Source organism: Stegostoma tigrinum, chromosome 11 (genome assembly GCF_030684315.1).
Source record: "Stegostoma tigrinum isolate sSteTig4 chromosome 11, sSteTig4.hap1, whole genome shotgun sequence".
In the NCBI taxonomy this organism is placed as follows: domain Eukaryota; kingdom Metazoa; phylum Chordata; class Chondrichthyes; order Orectolobiformes; family Stegostomatidae; genus Stegostoma; species Stegostoma tigrinum.
In genome coordinates, this window is record NC_081364.1 from 21839551 (window position 1) to 21851705 (window position 12155).

At 39.8% G+C, this 12155-nt stretch overlaps 1 protein-coding gene across 26 annotated transcripts in view; it reads left to right on the forward strand.

The window, feature by feature from the left end:
* atp2b2 (ATPase plasma membrane Ca2+ transporting 2) overlaps positions 1-12155 on the forward strand; it is a 793123-nt gene that overhangs the window by 575867 nt on the left and 205101 nt on the right. For 18 of the 26 annotated variants that reach the window (XM_048547367.2, XM_059649827.1, XM_048547364.2 and 15 more), the window contains 2 exons: positions 6109-6141; positions 6711-6824. The exons of 7 other annotated variants lie outside the window; for them this stretch is intronic. In XM_048547367.2, the coding sequence (XP_048403324.1) occupies positions 6109-6141; positions 6711-6824 (147 nt within the window). The remainder of the gene's footprint in view (positions 1-6108; positions 6142-6710; positions 6825-12155) is intronic. One more of the 26 variants, XM_048547373.2, reaches the window with a different exon arrangement.

Consider the following 12155-nt stretch of genomic DNA (forward strand, 5'->3'; position numbering starts at 1 on the left):
ATATGTCGAATTTTTATCTCTGTTGGGTCTTTCAGGGTAACCCAAATACAAACATTAAATCTGTTTTCCCATTAATTTCTGTATGTCTTAAGTTTGGGTGAACACATCTTGGTATTCTAATTTAGGATTTAGCCCTCAGCCTCAAGGTTCTTAGACAAAAATAATGTTCTTGAAACTTAGAAACAGTTTCAACACACCAGAATACAAAAATATCTGCGATTACACAACATCTAACAATCTTTCTCCTGCTTCTTGCAGCTCCATCATTCGGTGTTGTTCTGTATGGCAACTACAAGTAATTAATTAAAGTCAATTAATTACTGCTTCAAAACCGTACAGTCCCTCCCCTTATTAAATGAGAGATGTTACATATTTCAATGATTTGCCTCCAAACTTTAAACAGTAATGTTAAGCATGAATTGACCATTCAAATTATTGTATAATTAAAGCCAACTTCACTTATTTACAATGGGATGAGAGATTTGTCCAGCAACTAAAAACAGTTCATTTTGTCACATTGTCGCTGACATATGGTCGACATCTTCTCTTATGATTAGGATATCACTTAACATCAAACATTATTGCATTTGGCTCATGTTCTTCATCTGAGATACAAATTTTTGAATCAATTCAGAGCTTATGACTGATATTTTCAGTGCTTTGAGTGATGATGTATTTCATGTGATCATTAGTGAAATGTCCATACCAGCGATATTTTATCCTCTCGTGTCAATCGTCAGTCGTTGGCTGTTAGAGGAGTTGCTTGCCTTCCAACATGACCATCACACATCTCAAATACTTTATCCACCTGGCTTTCGTTGCGTAGCTCAGAATTATATGTTTTGTTCTGTTAGCTCAGTGAGACATGTATACGAATGATGTGTAGAGATGAATGTGACTGGGGCTGTCCAGCAGTCAAATATTGAGTTGCTCTGTGATTGCGAAGAAAACAATATCGTTTTTGCCTCCATGACTTGCTGTCATTTGTAGTTGACATTGTCGTGTATTTGTTATTCTTTACAAAGTTTGCATAAATCTCTTGGTTTCTCTTGCAGCTTTGGGCCAATGAGGCATGATCATTGAATGAGCTAAATCTAAATAGTTTGCAAATTTACTGATTTTCATCACTGTAGAATGGCAGCCTGTTGTCACATCTTACTATTTGAAGTATTCCAAACAAAGGGAACACATGGTGAAGCTTTGGGGTAACTTTTCATTGAGATATATGTTACTATTTTCATGGCTGGAAATCTACTGCCATCATCAGCGACAGCAAGTTGGTATTTACCAGTATGCAAGTCTGCAAAGCCCACATTAACATTTGTGTGTAGCTCTGTGCATAGATCAGACATCTTGAGGAGGTCATGAAGCTTTGACAATGTACATGCTTGACTTGGAACTGCTAGTTTAGGATTCTGTTAAGGTTAAGTTATGGATTCACTTGGCAGGTAGGAAGGCAAATGCAGTCTTCTCATTCATTTCAAGAGGGCTAGACTACAAGAGTAGAGATGTAGTGCTGAGGCTGCATAAGGCTCTGGTCAGGCCACATTTGGAATATTCTGAGTGTTTTGAGCCCCGCATCTTAAGATGGATGTGTTGACATTGGAGGGGTTTCAGATGAGTTTTACAAGAATGATCCTGGGGATGAAGGGCCTGTCATATGAGGAGCGGTTGAGGGCTCTGCGACTGTATTCAATGAAGTTGAGAAGGGTGAGGGTGGATCTTGCTGATACTTTTAGAATTCTAGCAGCCTGGATAGAGTGGATGTGGAGAAGATGTTTCCTGTAGTATGAGAGACCAGGACACAAGGGCAAAGCATCAGAGTCAAGAGATGAACCTTTAGAACTGAGATGAGGAGAATTTTCTTTTCAGCTAGAGCGTGGTTAATCCCTGGAACTCATTGCCCCGGAAGGCTGTGGAGACCAAGTCATTGGGTGTATTTAAGACTGAGGTAGACGGGTTTTTGATGAATGAAGTGATCAATAATTATGGGGAGGAAGCAGGAGAAATGTTTCCCAAACCCACTCAGCAATGATCAAATGGCAGGGCAGACTCAATGGACCGAATGGCCTAATTGTGTTCTTAAATCTTATGTGTGATATATTCCTTTTGTCAGGTTACATTTGGGGATAGATAGCATGATGAGATCAGGAATGGAGTAACCACAGTATATGCTGAGAGCTTGCTGACTCCAGATTTCCTGTCTGGCAATTGCTTCAACTTTTCATCAATTTAGCAATTCTTCTTCACTATTGAATATATGATAAAAGAATTTGGTTCTACTTTCATTGCATAGGCACTTGTTTTTGGTCAATTTCAGGTTGCATTCTCTGAGATATATAGACATGCATACAGTTGTGTCTCTACTTCACTTTCAGTATGACTGTAGATGAGATTGTCATCACTGAAGTTCAGCATACTTTCAAGCCCTTGAAGTGCAGACTGAATCAAGTGCTAAAATTCTCATATTGCTTTTTCTTCATTTGCCAGTTAGTTCAAATCTGTGCCCTCTCACTGTCAATCCCTTCACAAGAGACAAAAAATTCTTTCTATCTACTTCACCAAAGTTACATTTGTCTGCTAGCAATTTCAATTGTGTGCAGCACTGGATCATCAACACATTGGCTCATTACTTCTCGCATCTGAAACTGTTTGTCTCATTTATCATGTGTTTTGCTTCAGCTTGAAATAAGCTGTCAATGCTTTTGTAGCTAACTCATAGTCATCTTGCTCAGGTAAAAGTGTTTCAGAAATGCCATCCAATTCATCTCCAGTGTAGTGGAAAAGTGAGGTGGTTTCTGTTTTCCTCTGTAATGGCAAAATCTGTCATAGCTCCTTCAAATTGTCAGATCCACTTTTGCAGGCATAAATGTACAAAAGATGGCTTCAGATATACTTCAAAAGTGGGGTAAATTAGGCATAGAAAATGCTATTGTTAGCAGCAGTGATGAAAGTATTTTGTAAAAGCTTTCCTGCTTGTAAATCTGGCCATCCTGCATGCACTGAACACAAGCTGACAGTTTTTATCTACAGTTTGAAATTCTTCCTTAATGAGCAACTTAAAATAGGATTTGTACTGCAGAGGGATTCATCCCATCCAATTTCACATCATCCTTATTGTCAATGAAATGTTCTAGATGAGCTTGAGGCTCTTGGGACTTGCAGGCAATCCAGAATACAACAGTGGTTGCTTTCTTAACACATTTTCTCCTGGTTCTTCTTCCAGCTTCAGCTACTGGTGTTGTTTTGTATGGCAGCTACAAATGAACAATATATGCAAATTGCCATTTCAAAGTTCTAGAAATTATATCAGGAAAGCTGAACACTTGCACCAACTCTTTCCTAACCATAAGGCCAATGAGTTTCAAACAGAGTAGTGTAAAAACTGGCGTATATCAAACTGTAATATCTATGCTTGAGGGACTGGATTGGTCTGGCTCCAAGGCACATATGAATCATAAGACATATCATGTCGACTGTACAATTAGTGTGGCTTGTTAGGCAAAATTATATACCTTTTAGGAGATGGTAACTTGTAAAAAACCAACCAACAATTTTGAATGGGGACTGCCCAATTCGAATGATTTCTTAGTTGGGCAGTCACATTTCTAAATGTGCTCTGTCCCAAACCGTTCTGATTTATAATCTATTAGAAATAGATTTCCATATGGTATCTTCAAGCAAGCAGTTGTGCACAGTGCTATGGTGTAAATTCTTCATATTAGCACATGTTTCAGTATGATTGCACAAGTTGTAAGATGAAGAAAGATACTATCCTTCACAATAAATTCTTCAAAATATTTTCATATTGGCAGTGAATTAATATTTTCATATTATCTGTTCTATTTAATGCTTTCCATAAAAAAATGATTGTGTGATAACAGATCTCACTTCACTTCAGTGCATAACTTAGTGGTTTAGATTTGTCAACAGCACTGTTCAGCTGTAGTAAATGCGTTTTCACTTGATCCTTGTCAAAGTTATGCTGTTGAAGAAGTTTTCTTTTTGCAGAGATCCTTTATTATTGATAAGGTCAGTGCATGCTTGATTACACAAGAAGGATGTGCGGGGAGTTAGTAGTTGGCAAGAGACATGTTGAAAACAGTGCAGAATTGCATTTTTCTTAAAATGCTCAGAATATTGACAGTGTTGCAAAAAATGTCTGCTGGTAGAGGTTGGAAACACAACATGGGCAACAGGTATTGCCTTCATTTCCAGATTAATAAATAAATAACCACTCCTTTTTTGTTTCAGAGGCAGTATGAAACATCTCAGTAACATCAGAAGAAAGATGTATTTAATGGCAGTTTAAGCCAGGAAAATTATACTGTCTATTCCTTTTGAGATTTTTTTGTTAAGTATATGACATTGTATGAATTTAAATCTCGTTGTCCTTTTATGTGCGAACTTATTTTTTCTGAAGAAGGGTCTAGGCCTGAAACATCAGCTTTGCTTGGCCTGCTCTGTTCGTCCAGCTCTACACCTTGGTATCTCAGATACTCCAGCATCTGCAGTTCCTACGATCTTAGAAAATATAAATCCTTTTTCCTTCTTCATAGACATTACTTGTCCCCACATGAAACCTTCTTCCCTTAAGATAAACAAGGATAATGTGGATTACTTGCATCGCATGTCCTTCATATGAGAAGCAGATGGTGAGCAGGATATTTTGGAGTCCAGATATCTCATTGAGAAATTTGAAAGGCCAAAGTATGCCTATTATGAAAAATAAGAGTGAGGGTATGACAGTGAGATTTATGCTTGGGCTTAATTTGGTTCTCATTCATCCAACATAGATCAGCTCCAAATTAAAATTCCAATAATGTTTGGCTATCATCAGGAGTTAAGTATAACTCCCACTGAAGTATCGTTTAACTCTTTGGCAGCTGAGCCTGTCACTAATCGTTATAATCTGCTGCTTGCTTTGAATCTGCCACTATTGCAAGGAGAGAAAAAATAAAATTAGCAATGTAATCATAAAATGCTGAACCTGATTCCTGGATTAAAACATCACAGCTTGATCTCAATTTAACTTGAAACTCAGTCCAGGACTGAAATATCACAGCTTTAGCATTCGCAATATACATAGGAGTGTAACAGATTGCAGTCGTACAGTTCCTGTTGAAATCTACAATGTTAGTCTAAAATTACATATGTTTTTTATTTAGGTGCTAGTATTATTGCTATATTCCAACCTTCAGTTTTCCTGTGTAGTTTTTCTGATCCTATTTCTAGGGTAGTACTTTGCTGAGTTGCCTTTGTGTTTTATCTTTCCTGACTGACTCAGTTCTTCCTCATAAATTCCTCTAAACACCGAGCACATACTTTAAACCAATACATTGCCTTTTCTCGCACTTTTAGAATCTAGGTTACTGATCCAAACTCTTTGTGAAAATTTTGTATTATGTAACCTTATTCCTGAGTAAAAACTTTTCTTTCTCAAATAATCAGATAACTAAAGTTAAAAATCTCTTCCTTCAATAAGGGCTAACAGAAACAGGTGAAAAAACATAGCTGGTCTGAAGGTGTTCCATTTTTCCTGTTGCATTCCTCCAAGCTGGCATTGCAAGCCATATCGCAACCTAACACGTTCAAGCGTGCTCAATTGGCTATTCTTTATATAAGAACCTGGGATGAATGTTGGTAATGAGGGCCTTCACATCTTACTATTATCATGTCCTTATCCTGTGTTCATAAATAGAAATTTTTCATGAGGTGTCTCAGAAACAATGTTCCTAGATGTTCCTGTATTCACATGTCAAATGTTTACTTCCTCAGGCACTTTCAGATACTGTGCCTTTCCAAAGTGGGTGACTCAAGCGACCTGTCCAGCCATGAACCATTCAGGTGGGAGGGAGGGAAGGACCCGGAAGGGAGAGGAGGCAGAGCTGTGAATGGGTTCCTGTATGTTCAGTGAAGCACTGCTGTTTTGTTCAATTTAACACAACCTTTTATAAGGATTTTAACACAACCTGTTATAAGGATTTTAAAAGTTAAGGAGTTTTGTCAAAATAAATTTTTACATTTAAGAGATGTGTACCTTTTTTTAATGAGTGCTCACTAGGGCTTGCCTTTCCACTTGCTTACCATTTGCAAATTACAATACAGGTCAAACAAAAGAAGATGAACGCCATTTACCAGGTATTGTATGTATCAACTAGCTGTAGAAATGAAGGGGTGGCAGTAGTTTGCACTGATTTAGAATCTATTCCAACAGAGCTGCGGCAAGGGGCTTTGGTTTCCTGTCTCCCTATTTGGTTCAACTCTGGCTGTCACACACTTATTTCAACACTTTTTCTTCAAACTGAGCTTAGGCCCTGCTGCTTTGTGCTTGCAAACAAAATTCTGATGATAAAGCAATGTTTAAAGAAGACAATAGCTCTCATACTCTAGTCTTGCTATGCCATCTTTATGTGTTTTGTGATAATAACCATGTTGACTAACATGGTATGTTGACTAACATATTTTATGTCATTTCTTTAATCCATTTGAGAGAGAAATTTCTCTAAATCTGTGCTTTCTAACAGAACAATTCACCCGCAAAATTTTATGCTTTTCATGTATTACTGGAATTTTGATGCTTATTGTGTTTTTGTTTTGCTTTTACAAAGTTAAATGATGTGTTTTGACCAAAAGTCATATTAATTCATTTCACTTTTCTTTCCCCATTTGATCTGTTTGTTTTCCTTTGATCCATTGCTACCACGTAGAAGTTCCCCAGCATCCTTCCCATGCTGTTCCCTCCCAGCCCTTGTCTACTTCAGGTACAGAAGGTGAAGCAGGTGCAAATGCCACTGATAGTACAAATGCCAGCTTAGTGAATGGTATGTGAAGAAAACCTGGCTTTTTCTTCTTTTTTTAAATGAATTTCTCATGTTCAACCTGTTCTAAGCCTTCTCAGCAAACTAAAGACATAGTTTTATATGCTTGTAATTAGTGTACTTTTTGGGGAAACACATTAGCCAATGAGATTGCCGTGATAATCCAGTTATCAACAAGGCATTTTTCAGTATTTCAGAATGGACTGTCATGTAAAGTCAAGGGGTGCTGCTTGGAGTAAGTCTGATGGTTAAAAGCAATGGACAAAGCCAAAGATTTGATTGTATCAACAGTTCTCCTTGTGAATGTCCCAGAAATATTGAAAAGTGCTCCTCTAAGGCTTGAAGGATTATTGTATTGTCAGTGACTGGCTCCTTTTGGGGAATTTCATTTGACATAGCAGCTCGGAAACACTGCTGAAGTAATTTCATCTGCAATTCACACTGACTGATCCCTAGGGATAGCATGTTTCAGTGACAATAAGAGTATTGAAAGGTCATACATCAGCGTCTCTCTATTTTCTTTTGACTGATGAGCAATCACCCCTTTACAGATTATTTCTATTAATGCATGAAGGTGAGTTTTGCAAATCTGAATGATTAGCAGAGAACCTTGTCTGCAACATTTGGGGAATATCACTCATAATGGACAAAATCTAAAGGAAGTATTGTAAACTTACAGGACGGCATTGATGATTATCCTCCTCACGTAATGCAGTAATCACCAGAAAAACAGTGATACATTCTAACACTCAGCTTGAAAATTGTAGAGTACAGACATTGTTGCAAATCTTTTTGTCCGGGGGCCTCGAAATTCTTTTGAGTACTCTGGATTCATAATTGCAGTTTAAAGATGAGATTAGCATTGTGTTCAGTGTTTTCTTATCTTTATTGCAATGTGCGGTCCTTAGGGAAGGAAACTCAGGCTGCTGGTACAAGAATCCTCAAGAATAATTGAAGCACTTCTGTACTTTCTTTACGTCCCTCAGTGGGGAACAATGATGAAACAAGTGCCCTAACTTGCTATATAACAAAGTGTGGAGCTGGATGAAAACAGCAGGTCAAGCAGCATCTTAGGTGCACAAAGGCTGATGTTTTGGGCCTAGACCCTTCATCAGACCATACTGATGAAGGGTCCAGGCCCGAAACTTCAGCTTTTGTGCTCCTAAGATGCTGCTTGGCTTGCTGTGTTCATCCAGCCCCACACTTTGTTATCTCGGATTCTCCAGCATCTGCAGTTCCCATTATCCCTCACTTGCTATGGTGTCTTACAGTATGTTGTGACAAAATGCCATAATTTTTGCTTCACAAAGCATTTCTGCAAAAGTCATTTTTTTGAAGGAAGTTCAACTGTCACCAGATATGAATTATAAACACAATGTAGAAGTAGGAATGTGCTGTCATAGAGAAGATCATAGAATCCCGACAGTGTGGAAACAAGCCCTTTGGCCCAACAAGTTCACACCGACCCTCAGAGATTCCCACCCAGACTCATTACTCATAACCCATCTAATCTGCACGTCCCTGAATACTATGGACAATTTAGCATGGCCGATCCACCCAGCCTGTACATCTATTCAACCCATTGAATCCACATTTGCCATTCAACGTCATCACAATTGATCCTGTATCTCAACATCATACTTCTACTCTCTCTCCATACCTCTCAACTTCTTTAGCATAACAAAATCTACCTTTTACTTTGTGAAACATATTCAGTGACTTGGCCCTCACAGCCTTCTGTAGTAGAGATTTCCCCAGGTTTGCTACCATTAGTATAGAGAAATTTCCCCTTATTCTGAAAAGGCCCACAATGAATCAGGAGACTGTGACCCCTTGTTGTGGACCCCTGGCAGAAGAAACAACATCCCCACATCTAATCTGTCAAGTCCTGTCAGAATTGTATACATTTCACCGAGATCATGTCACATTTTAAATTCTACTGAATACAGCTAAGTCAACCTAATCTTCTCTCACATGACACACCAATTATCCTCAGAATCAGTCTAATGAGCCTCCTCTGCACTCCCTCTTAGACAAGGATATCTTTCCTTGTGTAACGAGACCAAAGCTACACACAAACATCCAGGTGAGGTACCAAAACCCTGCAATAGGACAGCTTTGCTCCAGTACTCAGATTCTCTTACAATGAAAGCAAACATACCATTTACCTTCCTAACTACTTACTGCACCTGTATGCTTGATTTCAATGACCAGGATACAAGGACTTCCATGTCTCTGTGCATCAACATTTCCCAATCTATCATCACTTAAATAATAAGACCATAAGACATAGGAGCAGAAATTAGGCCATTCAGCCTGTTGAGTCTGCTCACCATTCAATTGTAGCTGATAATTTTCTCAACCCCATTCTTCTGCTTTCTCTTCATAACCCTAGATCCCCTTAACAATCAAGATCTTATCTAAATACTTCTTAAAAATACTCAGTGACTTGGCCTTCACAGCCTTCTGAGGCAGTGAGTTCCACAGAATCACTTTTCACTGGCTGAAGAAGTTTCTCCTTATCTCAGTTCTAAAGGGTCTCCCCTTTACTCTAAGCCTGTGCCCTCTGGTCCAAGTCTCTCTGACCAATGGAAACATCTTCCCAACATACAATCTGCCCAGTCCATTCAGCACTCTGCAAGTTTTAATTAGATCCACCCTCATCCTTCTAATCTCCATCGAGTATAGATCCAGAATCCTCAAATTGTCCTCATAGGTTAAGCTTTTCATTCCTGGGACCATTCTCAATGAACCTCCTCGAAACCTGCTCCAGGGCTGGTGCATCTTTACTGAGATATGAGGGCCAAAATTGTACACAATGCTCCAAATGTGACCTGACCAGAGCCTTGTAAAGCCCCAGTAGTATATCCCTGCATTTATATTTGAGTCCTGTCAAAATAAATGCTAACATTGCATTTGCCTTCCTAACTACTGGCTCAACCTGCAAGTTTACCATGAGAGAATTCTGGACTAGAACTTCCAAGTCTCTTTGCGGTTCAGACTTCTGAATTTTCTCTCCATTCTTACCAAAGCATGTGACCTCACACTTTCCCACATTGTACTCCATCTGCCACTTCTTTGCCCACTCTCCTAACCTGTCCAAGTCCTTCTGCAGCTTCTCCGCCTCCTCAATGCTGTCTGTCCTTCTACCTATCTTTCTATCTACTGCAAAATTAGCCAGAATGCCCTCAGTGTTTCATCTAGGTCATTAATGTATAAAGTGAAAAGTTGTGGTTCCAACACTGACCCTTGTGGAACACCACTTGTCACCAGCTGCCACCCTGAGAAAGATCCTTTAAACCCCACTCTCTGCCACCTACTAGACAACCAGTCTCCTATCCATGCTAGCACCTTGCCTGTAACACCATGGGCCGTTATCTTACTCAGCAACATCCTGTGCAGTACCTTATCAAAGGGTTCTTGAAGTCCAGGTAGATAACATCCATTGGCGATCCTTGATCTAACCTTCTCATTACTTCCTCAAAGAATTCTAGCAGATTAGTCATTCATGACCTTCCCTTGATGAAACTATGCTGACTTTCCCTTGTTTTACCATACATTTCCGAGTATTCAGAATTCTTATTCTTCACAATGGACTCTGAAATTTTACTCACGGCCAAGGTTAGGCTAATCAGTATGTAATTTTCCATCGTTTGCCTTACGTCCTTTTTTAAAAGGGGGTCACATTAGTGATTTTCCAGTCCTCTGGCACCCCCCCCCCCAACTCTATCAATTCCTGAAAGATCACCACTCATACATTCACTATCTCTTCAACAATTTCCTTAAGAACTCTAGTGTGTAGTCCTTCTGGTTGAGCTCATTTATCCACCTTCAGGTCTTAAGTTTTTCTAGAACCTTCTCCTTGGAGATGCCACCATACTCGGGCCTGACCCCTGTGTCCTGAATTTTTGAGCGATTACTTGTGTCTTCCACCGTGAAGGCTGGTACAAAGTAATTATTCAGTTTCTCAGCCATTTCCTTGTTCCAATACTACTATCTCTCCAGCATCATTTTCCAGCGGCCCAGTGTCCACTTTTGCCTCTATTTTGCCCTTTACACATTTAAAGAAACTCTTACAGTTTTCATTTATATTACTGACTCACTTACCTTCATATTTAATCTTCTCCCTTCTTAATTCCTTTTTTGTTTCCTTCTGTTGGTTTTTGTGAGCTTCCCAATCCTCTGGTTTTCCACTATCCTTTGCCACATTATATGCTTTTTCTTTTGCTTTTATGCTATCCCTCACTTCTTTCGTCAGTCATGGTAGCTTCATCCTCTTGTACCATGCTTCTTTTGTCTTGGGACAAACGTACGCTGCGTCTCCTGAATTACTCCTAGAAACTCCTGCCATTGCTGTTCCACTGTCTTTCCTGCTAACCCTAACCCTGTCGCTAGGCTCCTCTTCCAGTCAGTTCTGCTCACCTCCTCCCTCATGCCTCTCAAGTTACCTTTATTCAGCTGTAATACCATTACCTCTGATTCTATCTTTTCCCTCTTAAACTTCAGAGTAAATTTAATCACATTATGATCACTGTCTCCTGAGGGTTCCTTCACCTTAAGCTCCTTATCAAGTCTGCGTCATTGCACATCACTGAGTCCAGTATTACCCGTTCCCTAGTGGGCTCCATCACAAGCAGCTCCAAAAAATTCCTTTTCTTGCAATCCACTACCAACCTGACTTTCCCAGTCCACCTGCATATTGAAGTCCCCCATGATCACCGTGAGTTTGCCTCTCTTACACACCTTTTCTATCTCGTGGTGTATCTTGCATCCCAGCTCCTGAGATATCCCTTACCATAGCACCAGGCAGACAACACACCATACAGGACTCTCAGTTCTGCTTACAAAGAATGCTATTTATTCCCCTAATAACAGAAACCCCTATAAAACAGTATCAGAGATAATGGGAACTGCAGATGCTGGAGAATTCCAAGATAATAAAATGTGAGGCTGGATGAACACAGCAGGCCAAGCAGCATCTCAGGACCTCCCTCTCTCTGATGAAGGGTCCAGGCCCGAAACGTCAGCTTTTGTGCTCCTGAGATGCTGCTTGGCCTGCTGTGTTCATCCAGCCTCACATTTTATTACCCCTATAAAACACTTGTCTTTTTTCTCCTCCTTCTTGAATGGCCTCCCATGCCATGTTGCAGTGGTCAATTGGCACATCCTCCCAGCAGCCCTTTTCCTCATCTACACAGGGAGCAAGTACCTCATGCCTGTTGGATAAGGTCAAGAGCTCAGGCTCCTCTGTTCCTGACTGCAGGATCCCCCTACCTACCTTACTTGCAGTCACACCCTGCTATCCCTGGCCACTGACCAAATTTGAAGTGCTCA